The sequence below is a fragment of the Erythrolamprus reginae genome, chromosome 4, assembly GCF_031021105.1.
Source record: "Erythrolamprus reginae isolate rEryReg1 chromosome 4, rEryReg1.hap1, whole genome shotgun sequence".
Lineage (NCBI taxonomy): Eukaryota > Metazoa > Chordata > Lepidosauria > Squamata > Dipsadidae > Erythrolamprus > Erythrolamprus reginae.
Window position 1 is genome coordinate 12160943 of NC_091953.1, and position 21641 is coordinate 12182583.

The 21641-nt window shown below is 43.9% G+C and overlaps 1 protein-coding gene across 1 annotated transcript in view; it reads left to right on the forward strand.

The window, feature by feature from the left end:
* Positions 1-21641, forward strand: part of MED17 (mediator complex subunit 17) — a 23726-nt gene continuing 2085 nt past the window's right edge. The window contains exons 1-11 of the mRNA XM_070749629.1: positions 1-327; positions 2981-3147; positions 6615-6834; positions 8434-8570; positions 8671-8755; positions 10456-10608; positions 11156-11286; positions 13168-13352; positions 15194-15331; positions 18891-19008; positions 19292-19451. Of these exons, the coding sequence (XP_070605730.1) occupies positions 27-327; positions 2981-3147; positions 6615-6834; positions 8434-8570; positions 8671-8755; positions 10456-10608; positions 11156-11286; positions 13168-13352; positions 15194-15331; positions 18891-19008; positions 19292-19451 (1795 nt within the window). The 5' untranslated portion in view covers positions 1-26. The remainder of the gene's footprint in view (positions 328-2980; positions 3148-6614; positions 6835-8433; positions 8571-8670; positions 8756-10455; positions 10609-11155; positions 11287-13167; positions 13353-15193; positions 15332-18890; positions 19009-19291; positions 19452-21641) is intronic.

Sequence of the window (21641 nt, forward strand, 5' to 3'; positions counted from 1 at the left end):
GCGGGGCCCCGTAGTTTCTTCTGCGCATGCTCTATCCGGGCTGGGAAGGAAGAGGCGGCTGCGGAGCCGCCGAGGGAGGGAGGAAGATGTCGGGTCTCCAGGCGGTGCGGATCAGCATCGAGTCGGCCTGCGAGAAACATGTGCAGGAGGTGGGCCTCGACGGGAGCGAGACGTACCTGCAGCCGCTGTCCATGTCGCAGAACCTGGCCCGCCTGGCGCAGCGCATCGACTTCAGCCAAGGCAGCTCGGGTTCCGAAGAGGACGAGCCCGCACCGCCCGGCGAGAGTCGCGAGTGGCCCGGCAGGGACGAGGAAGAGGAGGAGGAAGGTGGGAGAGAAGCTTCCTCGGGAGGGAGAAAGGGGAGGAAGCGAAAGGGGATCGGATCTGGTAGAAGGCTTGGATGGGGGACCACCAGGAGATCTCAGCAATGAGAAATTGGGGTTTTTTTAAAGGAAAAACACCTCTACCTCTGCTAAAGCATTGCATTGAGGCTCTCAACGAGATCATCTCGAAGTAGAATAGAATAGAAAATATATAGATTAGAATATTATTATTATTATTAATTAGATTTGTATGCCGCCCCTCTCCGTAGACTCGGGGCGGCTCACAACAGTAATAACACAATATATAACAAATCTAATAATTAAAAGTCACTAAATAGAATAGAGGGAAGGAGTTTCCTTTGGGGAGGAAGCGAAAGCGGGATCGGATCTGGTCCAATGCTTGGATGGGGGACCACCAGGAGATCTCAGCAATGAGAAGTTTGAGGGGGGGTATTAGAAAAAAACTTCTATACCTCTGCTAAAGTGTTGCATGGAGGGTCTCAAAGAGATCATCTCAGAATAGAATAGAAAGTATATAGAATAGAATCAGAATAGAATAGAGAATGAATAGAATAGGAATAGAATAGAATAGAAAATATATAGAATTACAATAGAATAGAAAATGAATAGAATAGGAATAGAACAGAACATAAAATGTGGAATAGAAATAGAATAGAATATCAGGAAACTAAATCGTAAGGGTAGAAGCAACAAGTTACAGTCATTAGTGGGAGAGGACAGTTGATGGGAAGGATGAGAAGACTAATAGTAATAGTAATGCAGACTCAGTGAATAATTTGACAATAGTGAGAGGATTATTGGTTTAATAGAGTCTTGATGTTTGGGAAAAAGCTGTTCTTGTGTCTAGTTGTTCTGGCGTGCAAGGGAAATAGAATAGAAATAGAATTGAAAAAGAATAGGAATAAAATAGAACAGAATATTCTTTATTGGCCGTGTGATTGGATACACAATGATTTTTTTCTTGGTGCACATGCTCTCAATATACATAAATGAAAAGATACTTTTGTCAAGAATCATAAGGTACAAGACTTAATGATAGTCCAAGTACATATAAGCAATCAAATCCTATTAGGCACCAGTCATTATGAATTGTAAGGATACGGCTTAAAAGCAGATCATCTGTTATCTTGGAGTAGCTTCCCTAATTTCAATTAATTATAGGATTATTTTTCAGCCGCACCCCCACCTCCCAGATGGCCCTGGGAAAAGATTGGGGTAGCTTTAAATAGCACTTAACAATCGGCACTTAGATTTATATGCCACTTTACAGTTTATAGAATTAGCCTGTTACCCCCAACAATCTGGCTCCTCATTTTACCCAGGATGGAAGCCTGAGTCAACCTTGAGCCTAGTGAGATTCGAACTGCTAAATTGCAGTTAGCCAGCAGTCAGCAGAAGTAATGAGCCGGGGTGGCGCAGCAGGTAGAGTGCTGTACTGCAGGCCACTGAAGCTGACTTGTAGATCGGAAGGTCAGCGGTTCAAATCTCATCACCGGCTCAAGGTTGACTCAGCCTTCCATCCTTCCGAGGTAGGTAAAATGAGGACCCGGATTGTGGGGGCAATAGCCTAGCTCTGTTAAAAAAGTGCTATTGCTAACATGTTGTAAGCCGCCCTGAGTCTAAGGAGAAGGGGCGGCATAAAAATTGAACAAATAAATAAATAAATAAATAACCTGTAGTACATGCAATCTAACCACTGCGCCACCGTGGCTTTAATCCTGACCTTTGGATGGACAGTGTATGTTGCTTTTTGGAGCTGCCCCCCCCCCCAAGAGAATCTTTTGGGAGGAACTGGGATTCTGCAAGAGGTAGGCTAAAAACTGGACCTGAGTTTCTGCGTGTGGATGGGAGACCACTAGGAGATCTCGACGCTTGCAGGTCAGGAAAAACCTCCATAACTCTGCAGAAACATTGCCGGAGATATTCAATTCAATTTCAATTTATTAGATTTGTATGCCGCCCCTCTCCGAAGACTTGAAGCCATCTCGGCTTAAAAGATGTTCCATGATCCTGGTTATGAGTAACCTCCCTAATATCAATATATAATAAGATTGTGATTTTTTTTAGCCACCCAGCTCCCAAATGACTCTGGGTGCCTTGACAAACTGAAAAGACAGCAAAACACAAAGGAAATGCTATGCAATATAAAGGAAAACCATCAGCTTTTTGCGGGCAGGAGGGTGCAGTTAGGGAAGCAACAAAAAACACTATTATTATTATTATTATTATTATTATTATTATTATTATTATTATTATTATTATTAATTGGATTTGTATGCCGCCCCTCTCCGTAGACTTAGGGCGGCTAACAACAATGAAAGTACAACATAAGGTACAACACTTAGTGATAGTCATAGCATACAGATACATGTTTTATCCACCACCAAAAGGAAACATTTTGGGCAGTTTTCATTACATCTGCTTGAATTTTTCTTGAGGATGGACAGCATATGTTGCCTTTCAGAAGTTGTCCAAGGGAGTCTTTTTTTGGAGGAACTGGGATTCCGTAAGGGTTGGTAGCAGTTGAACCCAAGTTTGTGCATGTGGGATGGGAGACCAGTAGGAGATCTCATTGCTCAGAAGTCCAGGGGAGGGAGAATCTCCATAACTCTGTTCTTCTATTCCTAATTTTTCAGGCCTGATAAAACTCCAGCCTTCTCTCTGGCCTTGGGATTCGGTGAGGAATAACCTACGGAGTGCTTTGACGGAGATGTGTGTGCTTTACGACGTCCTCAGCATCGTCAAAGATAAAAAATTTATGACTCTAGACCCAGTTGTACAAGAACCACTTACTCAAAAGCAGGTACTAGCCATAATTTCTCTTTATTCTGTTCCAATATTCGTTCCAAGTTTCTCATCTTGGCTTGTAAAGAGTTATACTCTCCAAAGTGTGAATGAAGTCCCCTCTTTGGGCAATGTGAGTTTGTTTGGTTGATTTCTGCCCATTTTTAAATTTTGGTCACACCCTATATTCATGCATTGTGTCTATTGCTTTTAAAGGGATGGGTCCTGGTTTATAAACACTTTTTATTTCTAATCACCCAGAGTCATTGGGACTCAGGCCGCATATAAATTTAAATAGTACTACTGTACAATTAGAATTAGAATTCTTTATTGGCCAAGTGTGATTGGACACACAAGGAAGTTGCCTTTGGTGCATATGCTCTTTGTGTACATGAAAAGAAAAGATACATTCATCAAGAATCATAAGGTACAACACTTAATGATAGTCATAGCATACAGATAAGTAATCGAATCATACTTGGAAACAATCGATATTAATGTACTGTATTTGTCGGAGTATAAGGCACACCTTTTTCCTACCTAAAAGAGGCTGAAAATTTGGGTAGGTCTTATACTCTGAATGTAATTTTTTTCTAAGCTCTCTTTTTTCAGCCCTAACTAGGTGCTAACGATCTTCCCAGCTTTTTCATTGTTACTCTCTAGGAAGAATGTTTTTCCAGTCCTAAGTCTTTATAGACTTTTTTAAAATTGCTCTATTTGCTCTGAATAAGTTTCTTTCCAGCCCTAACAAGGTGCTAACGATCCTCCCAGCTCTTACCTTGTAGGCTTTTTCATTGTTACTCTCTAGGAAGAATGTTTTTCCAGTCCTAAGTCTTTACAGACTTTTTTTCATTGCTCTACTTGCTCTGAATAAGTTTCTTTCCAGCCCTATTAGGTGCTAACGATCCTCCCAGCTCTTACCTTGTAGGCTTTTTCATTGTTACTCTCTGGGAAGAATGTTTTTCCAGTCCTAAGTCTTTACAGACTTTTTTTAATTGCTCTATTTGCTCTGAATAAGTTTCTTTCCAGCCCTAACCAGGTGCTAACGATCTTCCCAGCTCTTACCTTGTAGGCTTTTTCATTGTTACTCTCTGGGAAGAATGTTTTTCCAGTCCTAAGTCTTTACAGACTTTTTTTAATTGCTCTACTTGCTCTGAATAAGTTTCTTTCCAGCCCTAACCAGGTGCTAACGATCTTCCCAGTTCTTACCTTGTAGGCTTTTTCATTGTTACTCTCTAGGAAGAATGTTTTTCCAGTCCTAAGTCTTTACAGACTTTTTTTCATTGCTCTATTTGCTCTGAATAAGTTTCTTTCCAGCCCTATTAGGTGCTAACGATCCTCCCAGCTCTTACCTTGTAGGCTTTTTCATTGTTACTCTCTAGGAAGAATGTTTTTCCAGTCCTAAGTCTTTACAGACTTTTTTTAATTGCTCTACTTGCTCTGAATAAGTTTCTTTCCAGCCCTAACCAGGTGCTAACGATCTTCCCAGCTCTTACCTTGTAGGCTTTTTCATTGTTACTCTCTGGGAAGAATGTTTTTCCAGTCCTAAGTCTTTACAGACTTTTTTTCATTGCTCTATTTGCTCTGAATAAGTTTCTTTCCAGCCCTATTAGGTGCTAACGATCCTCCCAGCTCTTACCTTGTAGGCTTTTTCATTGTTACTCTCTAGGAAGAATGTTTTTCCAGTCCTAAGTCTTTACAGACTTTTTTTTCATTGCTCTACTTGCTCTGAATAAGTTTCTTTCCAGCCCTAACAAGGTGCTAACGATCTTTCCAGCTCTTATCGGCTTGCAGGCTCTTTCATTGTTACTCTCTCTGGATAACCAGGGGATAAAATAATGTGCTGAAGCTGATCAGACTAGCCAGATGAATACCTGGTAGGCAGATTCCCCCCCCCCCATTTTCCTCCCCCAAAACTAAGGTGCGTCTTATACACATAAAAATATGGTAAATCATAAGGCTACAAGCAACAGTTACAGTCATGCAGTTATAAGCGGAAGGAGATGGGTGGTAGGAAGGATGAGAAGATTAATAGTAATAGTCAGGCAGACTTGGTGAATAGTTTGACTTGGTGAGACAATTACAGTGGTACCTCTACTTAGGAACTTAATTCGTTCCATGACCAGGTTCTTAAGTAGAAAAGTTTGTAAGAAGAAGCAATTTTTCCCATAGGAATCAATGTAAAAGCAAATAATGTGTGCGACTGGGGAAACCAGAGGAAGGATGGAGGCCCTGTTTCCTCCCAGGAGATTCCTAGAAGGGCCCTACGGAGACTTCTCCCTGCCTTTTCCGGCCCTGTTTCCTCCCAGGATATTCCTAGAGAGGCTCCACGGAGAATTCTCCCTGCCTTTTCCAGCCCTATTTCCTCCCAGGAGATTCTTAGAGAGGCCCCACGGAGGCTTTCCCTGCTTTTTCCGGTTACAGTTTTGGTGGCTCGGGTTTGTAAGTGGAAAATGGTTCTTGAGAAGAGGCAAAAAAATCTTGAACACCCAGGTCTTATCTAGAAAAGTTCATAAGCAGAGGCATTTGTAGGTACAGGTACCACTGTATTTGTTTAACAGATTATATCAATAAAAAAGGATCCTCCCTCCAGATCAATCAGGGCTGGGTGATTTTCAGTTTGGGAATAATAAATGCCACAGCCATTAGTCGTGGGCTGCATTCGATGGTCAAATATATCTGGAGGCATTACTTCAGCCCTGTTGTGATTCAGCCTGAGGCTGCTCAGGGACCAGCTGTGTCTCTGCTGGCTCCATGCCCGGAGGAGGATGACAGCGCAGAGGAGGGGCTGAACAGTCGGACGGGGGAGAGGAGAGTCAGGAATGGGATGAAGGAGAACAGCATGAGAGCCCCAGGAGGGGGCCTCTCCCCAGCCAGTAGCTTGGAGTCATTAGGTGATGACGCACAAGCTGTCATTGACATGAGACAGAGACGTTCAGAGCAACGAAAGGAGCAGTTAAAGAAATATTATCACCATTGAATTAGAAACAGCTGGGTTTGGGTGTGGTCCTCATCAGCAGGGTTTAAAAGGCAGGCAAGGCCTTGAAGCCATGTGGAGTGTTATCAATTGGAGTTGCGGTGACCTGTTTTGATTCTCAGCGTCTCTGATCTTGGCTTGTGGCCTCGCAGTCTGGAAGACTCGTGGGAGGCGTCTGTTTGCTATCTACAGCTTCGTCTTGGCAGCAAGAATCTGGTATTGCTTCATGGACTATTCCCTTCGTGTATATATTTGAAGTTCCAGCGTTTTTCCTGTTTGTAAGGACATTTTCTGTTACCTGTGTTTTCCTTGAATTATATAAACTGCCTTTGCCTTTTACCAGTGTGTCTGGCTTCTCTTTTTGGGTTGGTATTGGCTTCTGGAGTGACCCAGACAGAACAAGCCCTTGGCATTCATGACAGGACCAAAGATAGAAATATCCTCTCAGACTATTATACGATGGAGAAGGTTGCTATTTCAGTTGATTTGGGTTCTTTCTTCGTTTCTAGAATCCTCAGGTTTTGCAGCTGATGTCCAAGAAAAAATCCTTAGCGGGAGCAGCCCAGATTCTCCTGAAAGGAGCAGAAAGGTTGTCGAAATCAGTGGCGGAAAACCAAGAAAACAAGCGGCAACGAGATTTCAACTCCGAACTGCTCAGGCTGAGGCAGCACTGGAAGCTGAGGAAAGTTGGAGATAAAATCCTTGGAGATTTGAGCTACAAGAGTGCAGGTGAATCCAAGAGAGCCTAATTTCTTGTCCTGTTATTTACAGCGCCGGGCCTGCCAATTGGACATTATTGGACCACCATTTATTTTTCTGAAATGGCATAGGGCAGTGATGGCGAACCTGGGGCAGCTACAGTGCCGCTGTAACTTTGAACGGTCACTAAATGAACTGTTTTAAGTCGAGGACTACCGATACATATAGATATTGCATAACTGTTGACAAAGATAATGCTGGTGCATGCATGCAAAAAAAAAAAGTTTTAAATTCAGCTTTATCGTAATATATACGATGAAGAAAGTAAAAATCAATATATTTGTAAGCGTTATCATAATATCATTAAGTGTTGTTAGGATACTTGGCTGCATAGCTAGAGGTATAACAAGCAGGAAGAGGGAGGTTATGATCCCGCTATATAGAGTGCTGGTGAGACCATATTTGGAATACTGTGTTCAGTTCTGGAGACCTCACCTACAAAAAGATATTGACAAAATTGAACGGGTCCAAAGACGGGCTACAAGAATGGTGGAAGGTCTTAAGCATAAAACGTATCAGGAAAGACTTCATGAACTCAATCTGTATAGTCTGGAGGACAGAAGGGAAAGGGGGGACGTGATCGAAACATTTAAATATGTTAAAGGGTTAAATAAGGTTCAGGAGGGAAGTGTTTTTTATAGGAAAGTGAACTCAAGAACAAGGGGACACAATCTGAATTTAGTTGGGGGAAAGATCAAAAGCAACATGAGAAAATATTATTTTACTGAAAGAGTAGTAGATCCTTAGAACAAACGTCCAGCAGACGTGGTAGATAAATCCATAGTAACTGAATTTAAACATGCCTGGGATAAACATATATCCATCCGAAGATATAATACAGAAAATAGCATAAGGGCAGACTAGATGGACCATGAGGTCTTTTTCTCCCATCAGACTTCTATGTTTCTATGTTGTTACCTCATGATTCTTGACAAATGTATCTTTTCTTTTATGTACACTAAGAGCATCTGCACCAAAGACAAATTCCTTGTGTGTCAAATCACACGGCCATTAAAGAATTCTATTCTATTCTACTCTATTCTAATTTTGCTCGATTAATATTTCCTTGTCCCTTTAGAGCAGTGGTTCTCAACCTTTTAATGCTGCGACCCCTTAAAGAGTTCCTCATGTTGTGGGGACCCCCAACCATAAGTCTAGCATCTCCCAACAGAGCTTTAAGCGGATTGGTAGGAAGGCCAGAGGGATACCCACCCACCCCACTATAAACGCCTGATTGGTCAGATTGTAAAAATATGTTCCAAGGCGCCAGAATAGAAGCTTTAGTTCCTAACGCTATGGGAAATTTGTCTTTTCCCATGGTCTTAAGCAACCCCTGTGAAACGGTTGTTCGACACCCCACCCCAAAGGGGTCCCGACCCCCCTGGTTGAGAACCACTGCTTTAGAGATTATGTGGAGTTTCTGTAATCCAAGGCAAATTTCTTTGAAGCAGTGTTTAATGCTTTAAAAATTCTACCTGCAGGAGAAGGTGCAAAAAATGTACTGGATATTTCAGCTCTGCATAATGTGAAATATAAAGCATTGTTTTCAACTTCTCTTGTTTATTAAAGGGTCTCTATTTCCTCATCACGGCACATTTGAGGTCATAAAAAACACCGACATTGATCTGGATAAAAAGATTCCCGATGATTACTGCCCTCTCGCTGTCCAGATTCCAAGTGACCTGGAAGGTTCTGCCTACATTAAGGTTTGTCAAGGATATCTGTCTATGCATTAATTTGGTTAAAATGCCTAGAAGAAAAAAAACCCAGAACCTAAAATTGTGTTTTGTTTTGTTTAACGTTTAGGTATCTATTCAGAAACAAGCACCAGACATAGGGGACCTTGGAATAGTCAACCTGTTTAAAAAACCTACCTTGAAATCTAAGCCAGGTATTTGTTTCATTCATTGCTATATTTCAAAGAAACATAACTTTGAAAAAAGAAGTTCTAAAGCAGCTAAAAATAGTCCTCAATTTACAGCCACAAATTGGGATTAGAATTACCGTTACTGAGCAAGGCAATTGTTAAATAAGTCACACCAATTTTGCTCCAAAGTATGTTTTTTCAAGAGGCAACTGGACTTTTGAGGGTTTGGGGTTTTCCCCCCCATTTTTTTAAAAAAGCATTTCAGGTGAGAAGAATGCCTGGGAGACAAGAGCAATTACTCAGATGTAGAGGGAGGCCTTGAATACTGCTGTGTGCAGTGTGTAATCACAGTGTTTTACAAGGGGAGGCGACTGGGAGGTTCCATTTGCAGGAAATAAACCTTTATACCTACAAGAGGGAAGTTCAGAGTTTTTCTCCCTCTCAAATACTGCTGCAGTCTTGAAAATAATATAGTTTTGAGAAGTTTGTGAGTATTTCTGTTTCGGCCAAGCTACAGGCTTTAAGTTACAACTCTGTTGTTACAAGCGGTGTGCCACAGGGTCTGTTCTGGGTCCTATTCTTTTTAATATGTTTGTGAGTAACATAGGGGAAGGTTCGGTAGGGAAGATTTGCCTATTTGCCGATGACTCTAAAGTGTGCAATAGAGTTGATATTCCTGGAGGCGTCTGTAATATGGTAAATGATTTAGCTTTACTAGACAAATGGTCAAAGCAATGGAAACTGCAGTTTAATGTTTCCAAATGTAAAATAATGCACTTGGGGAAAAGGAATCCTCAATCTGAGTATTGTATTGGCAGTTCTGTGTTAGCAAAAACTTCAGAAGAGAAGGATTTAGGGGTAGTGATTTCTGACAGTCTCAAAATGGGTGATCAGTGCAGTCAGGCGGTAGGGAAAGCAAGTAGGATGCTTGGCTGCATAGCTAGAGGTATAACAAGCAGGAAGAGGGAGATTATGATCCCGCTATATAGAGTGCTGATGAGACCACATTTGGAATACTGTGTTCAGTTCTGGAGACCACACCTACAAAAAGATATTGACAAAATTGAACGGGTCCAAAGACGGGCTACAAGAATGCTGGAAGGCCTTAAGCATAAAACGTATCAGGAAAGACTTAATGAACTCCATCTGTATAGTCTGGAGGACAGAAGGAAAAGGGGGGACATGATCGAAACATTTAAATATGTTAAAGGGTTAAATAAGGTCCAGGAGGGAAGTGTTTTTAATAGGAAAGTGAACACAAGAACAAGGGGACACAATCTGAAGTTAGTTGGGGGAAAGATCAAAAGCAACATGAGAAAATATTTTACTGACAGAGTAGTAGATGCTTGGAACAAACTTCCAGCAGACGTGGTTGGTAAATCCACAGTAACTGAATTTAAACATGCCTGGGATAAACATATATCCATCCTAAGATAAAATACAGGAAATAGTATAAGGGCAGACTAGATGGATCATGAGGTCTTTTTCTGCCGTCAGTCTTGTATGTTTCTATGTTTTGGAATATTCCTTATCAGGTTTGCCGCTTGCTTTGGTTTTTGACCATCCATGGACATTCTTTGCTTTAATTTGTGGGTTTTCAACAAGTTTACTTATACAATAGTCTCTAACTGCCAATTTTAAGACTTGCAGACTTCAATTCCCCGGCTGTCATGTTCATTTTCCATTGATACTGATGTGTAAGTAACAACAATTCTCTCATTCAGGGGCTCTGCATTGGCAAACCAAGCTGGAGGCCGCCCAGAACGTTCTTTTATGCAAAGAAATATTTGCTCAGCTTTCTCGGGAAGCTGTGCAAATCAAGTCACAAGTCCCTCACGTCGTTGTAAAGAACCAAATCATTTCCCAGCCCTTCCCAGGTAAGAATGGAGATTATATGAGAAAAAATATATCTGAATTTGATCCATTTGTTTGTTTGAATGAATAGACAAGATTGAAGTGCATTTGAAGCATTTTATTTCGTTCAGATTTATGTCCATTATTCTGGCTCATTTAAGCCAGTGTCTCCCAACCTTGGCAACTTGAAGATATTTGGACTTCAACTCCCAGAATTCCCCAGCCAGCAAACTGATTTTAACTAAACCATTGATCCATCCTTCCTCCTTCCCTCCCTTCCTCCTTCCCTTCCTTCCTTCCTCCTTCCCTCCCTTCCTTCCTCCTTCCCTCCCTTCCTTCCTCCTTCCCTCCCTTCCTTCCTCCTTCCCTCCCTTCCTCCTTCCCTCCCTTCCTCCTTCCCTCCCTTCCTCCTTCCCTCCCCACCCTCCTTCCCTCCCACCCACCTTTCTATTTACCTAACTATGTTTACCCTTATATTTAAGAAACCAATGGCTATGTATTGACAACCAGAACATAATAACTTTACAAGATGCAGTTCACACATACACATTTTTCCATTTCATTTTTTAGGATTGCAGCTCTGCATTTCCTTGTGTCACTCCTCAGAAGACAAGAAATCCCAAAAACCTACTTCTGAGAAACAAGGTCCAGAAGATCATCTTTATGTCCTAGAGCATAATCTTCACCAACTGATCAGAGAGGTAAAGGAAAATTATAATTCAAAAAAAGAAAGCAGAAGAAAAATAGAAAAAAGAAACAAAAAGAAAAACCGAACTCTATTATTATAGGAATGTGAAAACAATATAAAAATTAACCAAACCATTACTTTAAATCTTCAATGAATAATCATCTTAATATTATAATCATATTTCATTCCAAATCATAACCAATTAATATTCAAATGTTTATCACTTAATTGTCATTATCTATCTCAATAAAATTTAATGACTTGAAATACTGTATATCTTAAAAACAACACTTAATAAATCTAGCCATGAGTTTTCAGAGAAGGGCGGCGTACAACTATAATAATAATAATAGTAATAATAATAATAGTAATAATAATAACAATGATAACAACAATAATAATACATTATTATTATTATTATTGTTGTTGTTATTATTATTATTTATTGGATTTGTATGCCGCCCCTCTCCGTAGATTCGGGGCGGCTAACAACAATGATAAAAACAGCATGTAACAATCCAATACTAAAACAACTAAAACCCCTTATTATAAAACCAAACATACACACAAACATACCATGCATAACTTGTAATGGCCTAGGGGGAAGGAATATCTCAACTCCCCCATGCCTGGCGGTATAAGTGAGTCTTGAGTAGTTTACGAAAGATAGGGAGGGTGGGGGCAGTTCTAATCTCCGGGGGGAAGTTGATTCCAAAGGGCCGGGGCCGCCACAGAAAAGGCTCTTCCCCTGGGGCCCGTCAAACAACATTGTTTAGTCGACAGGACCCGGAGAAGGCCAACTCTGTGGGACCTTACCGGTCGCTGGGATTCGTGCAGTAGCAGGCGGTTCCGGAGGTAATCTGGTCCAATGCCATATAGGGCTTTAAAGGTCATGACCAACACTTTGAATTGTGACTGGAAACTGATCGGCAGCCAATGCAAGCCCCGGAGTGTTGAAGAAACGTGGGCGAATCTTGGAAGCCCCACAATGGCTCTCGCGGCTGCGTTCTGCACGATCCGAAGTTTCCAAACACTTTTCAAAGGTAGCCCCATGTACTCTTTATGCATACTCAATCATCTATCATCCCACCTCAAAAAATTGGTGCAGAAAATTGACCTATTTTGTCACACGCTGTCTTGACATTACCTCCTCTCCATAAATGGAAACGATTTCGCGATGAATCGCAGCAGCGCTTATGCCCTTAGCGTTCAGGTAGCGTATTTATTATTTATTTATTAATCAGATTTGTATGCCGCCCCTCTCCGCAGACTCGGGGCGGCTCACAGCAATAATAATACAATGTAAACAAATCTAATATTTAAGTTAATTTAAAACCCCAATTTCAAAACCAATCATATACTGTATACTAGCATACCATGCATAAATTTTATGAGCCTAGGGGGAGGGAAAGTATCAATTCCCCCATGCCTGACGACAGAGGTGGGTTTTAAGGAGCTTACGAAAGGCTAGGAGGGTGGGGGCAACTCTGATATCTGGGGGGGAGTTGGTTCCAAAGGGTCGGGGCCACCACAGAGAAGGCTCTTCCCCTGGGTCCCGCCAAACGACATTGTTTAGTTGACGGGAGCCGGAGAAGGCCCACTCTGTGGGACCTAACTGGTCGCTGGGATTTGTGCGGCAGCGCGCACTTTGCACTTGGAGGGAAACAGAATGAGGACCCTCATCTCTAACCTTCACCACAATGCCAACCGATGATCTACTGACCACGGGCCCTGCTCGTTCGCTTCCTCTGGCTTCCCACTACACAATCGTACTTCGTCTATTGTAAAAAAAGCCAGTTAAAGTTGTATGCAATTCTTGCTTAAAGCTAAAGTTCACGTGAAATGGCTCTTGAAATTGGAACGGTAACCTCTCGACTGCTTTTCTCTCCCGCAGTTTCACAAGCAAACCCTGAGCAGCAATGTGATGCCTCACCCGGCAAGCGCTCCTTTCGGCCACAAAAGGATGCGGCTGGCGGGACCTCAGGCTTTAGATAAAAATGAAATCAGCTCCCTGCAACCCAGCGAGGGGCTGCTGGAGAAGATCATAAAGCAGGCGAAGCACATCTTTCTCAGATGCGCGTAAGTAGGCAACCGCGGTTTGGAGCCGTCGGGCTGCCAGCAGAGCTAGCAGCGGAGTCAGAGGTGGCGCAGTGGGTAGAGTGAAGTACTGCAGGCCACTAAAGCTGACTGCAAGATCTGTAGGTCAGCGGTTCAAATCTCATCACCGGCTCAAGGTTGACTCAGCCTTCCAGCCTTCCGAGGTGGGTCAAATGAGGACCCAGATTGTGGGGGCAATGTGCTGGCTCTGTTAAAAAGTGGTATTGCTAACATGTTGGAAGGCGCTTTGAGTCTAAAGAGAAGGGCGGCATTAAAAAATTGAAGAAAGAAAGAAAGAGAAAGAGGGAAAGAGAAAGAGAGGGAGGGAGGGAAAAAAGAAAGAAAAGAAAGAGAAAGAGGGAGAGAGAAAGAGGGAGGGAGAAAAAGAAAGAAAGGGAGAGAGAAAGGGAGGGAGAAAAAGAAAGAAAAGAAAGAAAGGGAGAGAGAAAGAGAGGGAGGGAGAAAAAGAAAGAAAGAGGGAGAGAGAGAGAGAAAGAGAGGGAGGGAGAAAAAGAAAGAAAAGAAAGAATGAGGGAGAGAAAGAGAGGGAGGGAGAAAAAGAAAGAAAAGAAAGAGAAAGAGGGAGAGAGAAAGAGGGAGGGAGAAAAAGAAAGAAAAGAAAGAGAAAGAGGGAGAGAGAAAGAGAGGGAGGGAGAAAAAGAAAGAAAAGAAAGAGAAAGAGAGGGAGGGAGAAAAAGAAAGAAAAGAAAGAAAGGGAGAGAGAAAGAGAGGGAGGGAGAAAAAGAAAGAAAAGAAAGAAAGAGGGAGAGAGAAAGAGAGAGAGGGAGAAAAAGAAAGAAAAGAAAGAGAAAGAGGGAGAGAGAAAGAGAGGGAGGGAGAAAAAGAAAGAGAAAGAGGGAGAGAGAGAGGGCGGGAGAAAAAGAAAGAAAGAGAAAGGGAGAGAGAAAGAGAGGGAGGGAGAAAAAGAAAGAAAAGAAAGAATGAGGGAGAGAAAGAGAGGGAGGGAGAAAAAGAAAGAAAAGAAAGAGAAAGAGGGAGAGAGAAAGAGGGAGGGAGAAAAAGAAAGAGAAAGAGGGAGAGAGAAAGAGAGGGAGGGAGAAAAAGAAAGAAAAGAAAGAAAGGGAGAGAGAAAGAGAGGGAGGGAGAAAAAGAAAGAAAAGAAAGAAAGAGGGAGAGAGAAAGAGAGAGAGGGAGAAAAAGAAAGAAAAGAAAGAGAAAGAGGGAGAGAGAAAGAGAGGGAGGGAGGAAAAGAAAGAGGAAGAGGGAGAGAGAAAGAGAGGGAGGGAGGAAGAAAGAAAAGAAAGAAAATGGAGGAAGGGCCCAGGCTCTCTTTGGAGCCTTTCGAAGGCTCTGATAAGGAAACAGCATCAGAGACAGAAGCAAAATGTGGGCCTCCCATCCTCCCCCAGGTGGAGAGGCAGCTGTCTTTAGGGCGAGCTATTGTGGGCCTTCCTAGATATACCTGCGTTTCTCCATCACTCCACGGGCTCCATTGGCTGCCAATTGATACTCCTCAAAGTTCCCATTTAATTCCGGAGCCATCCTGGCGCCTACACTGGGAATACTGAATCTAGTTTCCCACTCAGTTGAAAGTTCACATCCCTTGTCTCCCACCCACAAACCGCAGGCGGCCCTCCCAGACTCCGCTTTCACTGGCAGAGGGCGGCAGGAGGCTGTCGTGGCCAGAAACAGCCTTGATGAATGACGTTGAGTTGGCCATGCCCGCTCTGGACACGCCGCCCCCCCCCCCCCCCGTCCCCCTTGAGGTCAAACACAACTCTGATGCGACTCTCAATGAAATCGACTTTGACACCCTTGCCTTAAACTAAAACTCTCACGATGGGATTTTAATTTCATTTTAGGACCGCTCGGACGATTGACAATCTCGCCAGCCGTATCGAGGATCCCCAGATTCAAGCCCATTGGTCCAACATCAATGACGTGTATGAGTCTAGCGTCAAGGTTCTCATCACCTCCCAAGGTTACGAGCAGATATGCAAGTAAGCGTGAAAAGGGGGAGGGGGGCACATTTATGCTGTGCCTTTTTTTTTTTTTTGAAGCAGAAAAATTACCTTTGGTGTTTGACCTTGCACATTGCCGGGGTGCAGCAGTGGTTAGAGTGCACTGCAGGCTACTTCAGCTAACTGCTAGCTGTAGTTCAGCAGTTCAAATCTCACCACCGGCTCAAGGTTGACTCCGCCTTCCATCCTTCCGAGGTGGATAAAATGAGGACCCAGATTGTTGGGGGCAATAGGCTGATTCTGTAAGCCGCTTAGAGAGGGCTGTGAAAGCACTAGAAACCAATATACACTGCTCAAAAAACAAATAAAGGGGACACTTAAACAACACACTATAACTCTAAGTAAATCAAACTTCTGTGAAATCAAACTGCCCACTTAGGAAGCAACACTGATTGACAATCAATTTCACCTGCTGTTGTGCACATTCAACTTTGGACAGAACGAAGTATTCAATGAGAATATTTCATTCATTCAGATCTAGGATGTGTTATTTGAGTGTTTCCTTTATTTTTTTGAGCAGCATATAAGTCTAAATGCTGTTGCAGGTGCCAGGTGGGTTCCAGTTGAATTTTGCTACTGGTGCACATCGACGCGCAGATGCGCGTCCCAATGCGCAGTTTCACTTCCATGCATGTTCAGGACGACATTGCAAGCCGAAAAACAGCTGAGGAGCTTCTCAGCTGTGCTTCGGATGAAGAATAAAGGTCAGCATCTACGTGAGGGCGGGTGGGAGGGCTTTTTCAACACAGAAACACCATATAACCCCGAGGGGGAAAAAATCGCCAAAAATTACATCACCACAAGGCTCCTACATTGCGCAGCTCTGGACTGCACCGATAGGAACCCACCACTGGCGCGTGCCAGTTTGTGGCTTTTGTAAAATAGTCACCTGACTCTTCTGTCCAAGCGATGAGGCTCCCAAAAAATAGGTCCACACACAGATTTTTCAAGATTTAAGCATGTAATTTCTAATAGTTTAGTAGCAGTTTAACGGTGTAAAATGTATCAGCGAAGCAAGAAATAAGGCCGTTCTTATCAGCTGTTCATTAAAGTCTTATGTATAAAGTCAAAACTCCCAAATAGTTCTCTTTGATCCAATCTCTAATTAACATGACTCACTCCAAGTTGGCAGGAAGCCAGGACATCAAGATTTCACCTTCTTACTTTGTACTTACTTTGCCGCCCCGAGTCTTCAGAGAAGGGGGGCATACAAATCTAATTAATAATAATAATAATTAATTAATAAATAAATAAATAAATCCAAGAGCCAAATCCAAACAGTCATCGCTCACATTGAAAAGTTGACTTCCACACTCGCTCGTCACAAGACTAACTTCCAGAGATCTATTCATGCAGAGACCTCTTCCTGCTCAGCCATTCCTGTCTTCTGACAGTCCTGAGCACCCTTGCGTCGAGAAGAGGCTTTCCCTCTTCTCCTGAGTCACTCATGGGCACCTCTGGAGGTGCTACAGGCCCCTTGTTGGCTTTCAAGCCTCTGACCCCACATCCTCTCCGACCTTCTCGCTGTCAGACTTGGGTGCCAAGTACACTGGCCTAAGATACCAGCCCACACCCGTCTCTCTCGATCCTCAGAATCTGTGATCAGCTGTGCAGGACGCAGACAGGCCGCAACACTGACCAATCTGATTTTACGACATTTTTTTTGCACAGTGGTCGTTAAGAGAATCAGCATGTCAGGTTCTGTTGTACATACTCTTGATCAGTTGGAGGATGATGAAGATATTGAGGACTCGGATTCAGATAGTGTTTATGAAGTAGTGGGGGGCCTGGGGTTATAGGTAGTAGAACAGGTGTAAGGCCAGCCACAGGATGGGGCTATGAGTTCAGGATCTAGCGAGGGAGAATCAGACGCTCGCTGGGTTAATCCTAAATTCAGAAGGATTCAGAAACGTAGAGAGCAAAGGTTTGGAAGAAGATATTAAGGAGAGGAATGGGTTAAATATTGTAGTGAGGTAATTGGCACGTCAGGGGGCTAGTGGAGAAGAGGGTGGAGTTTCAACGTTGCCGAACAGAAATATGAAGGGGTTTTTCTCGCCACGCTAAAGTAAGCCAAAATATTTTGTATTGTATTTAGTCAGTGTGACTGTTTTTTATAGCTATGTAGTTAGGAAATAAATCTTGTCTCAGTTAAGCAGGAAAAGGAATGTGAAGAATGTGGCTAGAAGAAAGATAGCGTACCATTTGATGTCGGAAATGTGTTGAAGTACAAGAGAGCAGAGAAATAAATGGAATTGCTTTATTCATGAAATGATGCAGTTAATGAGAATTATTTGTAATTACTAAACTTCTACCAGAAGCCAGAACAGGTTCAAAATGCAATTTTGCTCTCACAGCTATTGGCGTTTTTTTTGCTTACCCCACACACTCGGGTGTGGGGAACCCATTCTGGAATAGCAGTTTGCCTTGCGTTTTTATTATTATTTCAGTAATGCTGGGGAGGGGATAAAAAGGGGATAAAAATGTCCATGTGAGAAACATTCCATTGCTAGATAGTACTGCAAATTGCTTCCAGTAGGCATATGAAGGCAGTTTGCAACACTATCTAGGCAAATGAATCCTCACATTCCCACTGCTTTTAGTGCTTGACTATGTTTGATGTAAAGATAATGCTGCTTAAGTGAACACTTCTTATTAGAGAGCAAGGAAATTTTGTTTTCGACATTAGCACCATGTAGTGCAACTCCACTTACGATAATATAACAGCTCACATTAGAACAACACCTTTCAGCTGTGGCGAGGGGGGCGTTTGTCCAGGTTCGCCTGGTGCACCAGTTGCGGCCCTATCTGGACCGGGACTCACTGCTCACAGTCACTCATGCCCTCATCACCTCGAGGTTCGACTACTGTAATGCTCTCTACATGGGGCTACCTTTGAAAAGTGTTCGGAAACTTCAGATCGTGCAAAATGCAGCTGCGAGAGCAGTCATGGGCCTACCTAGGTATGCCCATGTTTCACCATCACTCCGCAGTCTGCATTGGCTGCCGATCAATTTCCAGTCACAATTCAAAGTGTTGGTTATGACCTTTAAAGCCCTTCATGGCATTGGACCAGAATATCTCCGAGACCGCCTCCTGCCGCACGAATCCCAGCGACCGATTAGGTCCCACAGAGTGGGCCTTCTCCGGGTCCCGTCAACTAAACAATGCCGGTTGGCGGGCCCCAGGGGAAGAGCCTTCTCTGTGGCGGCACCGGCCCTCTGGAACCAACTCCCCCCGGAGATTAGAACTGCCCCTACTCTTCCTGCCTTCCGTAAACTCCTTAAAACCCACCTTTGCCATCAGGCATGGGGGAACTGAAACATCTCCCCCTGGGCACGTTTAATCTATGCATGGTATGTCTGTGTGTGTGTCTGTTAGCATATGGGGTTTTTAAATATTTAAATATTTTAAATTTGTCTGATTGCTTATGATTTGTTTCTACACGTTGTGAGCCGCCCCGAGTCTTTGGAGAGGGGCGGCATACAAATCTAAGTAATAAATAAATAATAAATAAATAAATATCTTGTGATTTTCAAAGGTCTATTCAGCTGCAATTGAATATTGGCATTGAACAGATCAGGGTAGTACACAGAGATGGAAGAGTGATCACGCTGTCCCATCAAGAACAAGAATTACAAGATTTTCTTCTTTCTCAGGTAAAAAAAAACTCCCCCCCTCCCCATTTTGGTTTACATTGAACTTTTTCTTTTAGTAGAACTGATTTACTATACTAAGACATCAAAGTCTCCCTTCCATTATTCTAGTAAAAGAGATTATATAAAATGCCAAGGGTGAAAGAGGTTAACTAAACTACCAAGAGTTATTTATGTTAGCATAGCTCATAGAATAAGTGATTGGTATTTTGAGAGAATGTACAGCTTAAAAAAACCCCCAGCTAAAACACACTTCTCCCTCCCCCCCCTTTTTTAAAAAATCCAGATGTCGCAACATCAGATTCTTGCAGTTCAGCAGCTGGCAAAGGTTATGGGCTGGCATGTGCTCAGTTTCAGTAACCATGTGGGGCTGGGCCCAGTAGAAAGCATTGGCAATGCATCTGCCATAACCATAGCATCACCGAATGGAGACTACGCTGTTTCAGGTATTGTATTGTATTGTATTGTATTTATTTATTAGATTTCTATGCCGCCCTTTTCCTCAGATTCAGGGCGGCTCACAACAGGAATAAATACAAAGCATATAATTCAAAGTGTTGGTTATCACCTATAAAGCCCTTCATGGCACCAGACCAGGGTATCTAAGAGAGCGCCTTCTGCCGCACGAATCCCAGCGACCGGTTAGGTCCCACAGAGTGGGCCTTCTCCGGGGCCCGTCAACAAAACAATGTCGTTTGGCGGGGCCCAGGGGAAGAGCCTTCTCTGTGGTGGCTCCGACCTTCTGGAATCAGCTCCCTCCAGAGATTAGAACTGCCCCCACCCTCCTTGCCTTTCGTAAACTCCTTAAAACCCACCTCTGTCGTCAAGCGTGAGGGAACTGAGACATCTCCCCCTGCCTATGTAGTTCTAGTGCATGATATGACTGTATGTATGTTTTTTATATTGGGGTTCCTTGCTTTTAGATTTTTAAATGTATAATTGTTATCTTAGATTTTAATTATTAGATTTGACAATATACAGTAATACCTCGTGATACGAACTTAATTGGTGCAAGGAGGAGGTTCGTAAGACGAAACATTGTTTCCCATAGGAAACAATGTAAAGTCAATTAATCCGTGCAACCAAAAAACCCCCCGCAAAAAACCGGCTTTCTGGCTGTTTTAAAAGGTGACAGCCGGCCTGGGGGGCTTCCCAGCACCCCCCCGAACCCGGGTTCGGAGGGGTGCTGGCAAGCCCCCCAGGCCGGCTGCGACCTTTTAAAACACCCGCGCCGCTTCGCAGCTGTCTCCTGAAGCCGAACGCTAAAGCCGAACTTCCGCGTTCGGCTTTGGGAGACAGCTGCGAAGCGGCGCAGGTGTTTTAAAAGGTCGCAGCCGGCCTGGGGGGCTTGCCAGCACCCCCCCGAACCCCGAACCCGGAAGTTCGGCAAAAGTTCGGGGGGGTGCTGGCAAGCCCCCCAGGCCGGCTGCGACCTTTTAAAACACCCACGCCGCTTCGCAGCTGTCTCCTGAAGCCGAACGCTAAAGCCGAACTTCCGCGTTCGGCTTCGGGAGACAGCTGCGAAGCGGCGCAGGTGTTTTAAAAGGTCGCAGCCGGCCTGGGGGGCTTGCCAGCACCCCCCCAAACCCCGAACCCGGAAGTTCGGCAAAAGTGCTGGCAAGCCCCCCAGGCCGGCTGCGACCTTTTAAAACACCCGCGCCGCTTCGCAGCTGTCTCCTGAAGCCGAACGCTAAAGCCGAACTTCCGCGTTCGGCTTCGGGAGACAGCTGCAAAGCGGCGCAGGTGTTTTAAAAGGTCGCAGCCGGCCTGGGGGGCTTGCCAGCACCCCCCCGAACCCCGAACCCGGAAGTTCGGCAAAAGTTCGGGGTTCGGGGGGGTGCTGGCAAGCCCCCCAGGCCGGCTGCGACCTTTTAAAACACCCGCGCCGCTTCGCGGCTGTCTCCTGAAGCCGAACGCTAAAGCCGAACTTCTGCGTTCGGCTTCGGGAGACAGCTGCGAAGCGGCGCGGGTGTTTTAAAAGGTCGCAGCCGGCCTGGGGGGCTTCCCAGCAACCTCCCGAACTGAACCCGGGGTTCAGCAAAATTTTGCCTCTTCTTACGAACTTTGTTCGAGTTACGAACCGGCGTTCGCGAGGCTTCTGGGAAGCCCCGCCGCCCGGCTGTTACCTTTTAAAACAGCCACGCGGCTTCCCAGCAGTCTCCGAACGCAGGTTCGTAACTCGAAAAAAGTTCGTAAGAAGAGGCAAAATTTTTCTGAACCCCGGGTTCGTATCACGAGTTGTTCGTAAGACGAGGGGTTCGTATCTTGAGGTACCACTGTATATTGTTTTTATCACTGTTGTGAGCCGCCCCGAGTCTGCGGAGAGGGGCGGCATACAAATCTAATAAATAATAATAATAATAACAACAACAAAACAACAATAATAATAATAATAATATAGAAACCTAAATCTAAAATATTCTAAAACCCCAAGTTCTTAAAAACCAGTCGTTCACATTCACCCAATCATTCATGTAAATCCATTCATTGGCCGGGGCTAGGTGTTAGACTTAGTGGCTTCAAGCCTGTCGGCAGAGATGGCTCTTTAATGCTTTGCGGAAAGTGGGGAGGGTGGGGGCAGTACAAATCTCTGGAGGGAGTTGATTCCAAAGGGCTGGGGCCACCACAGAGAAGGC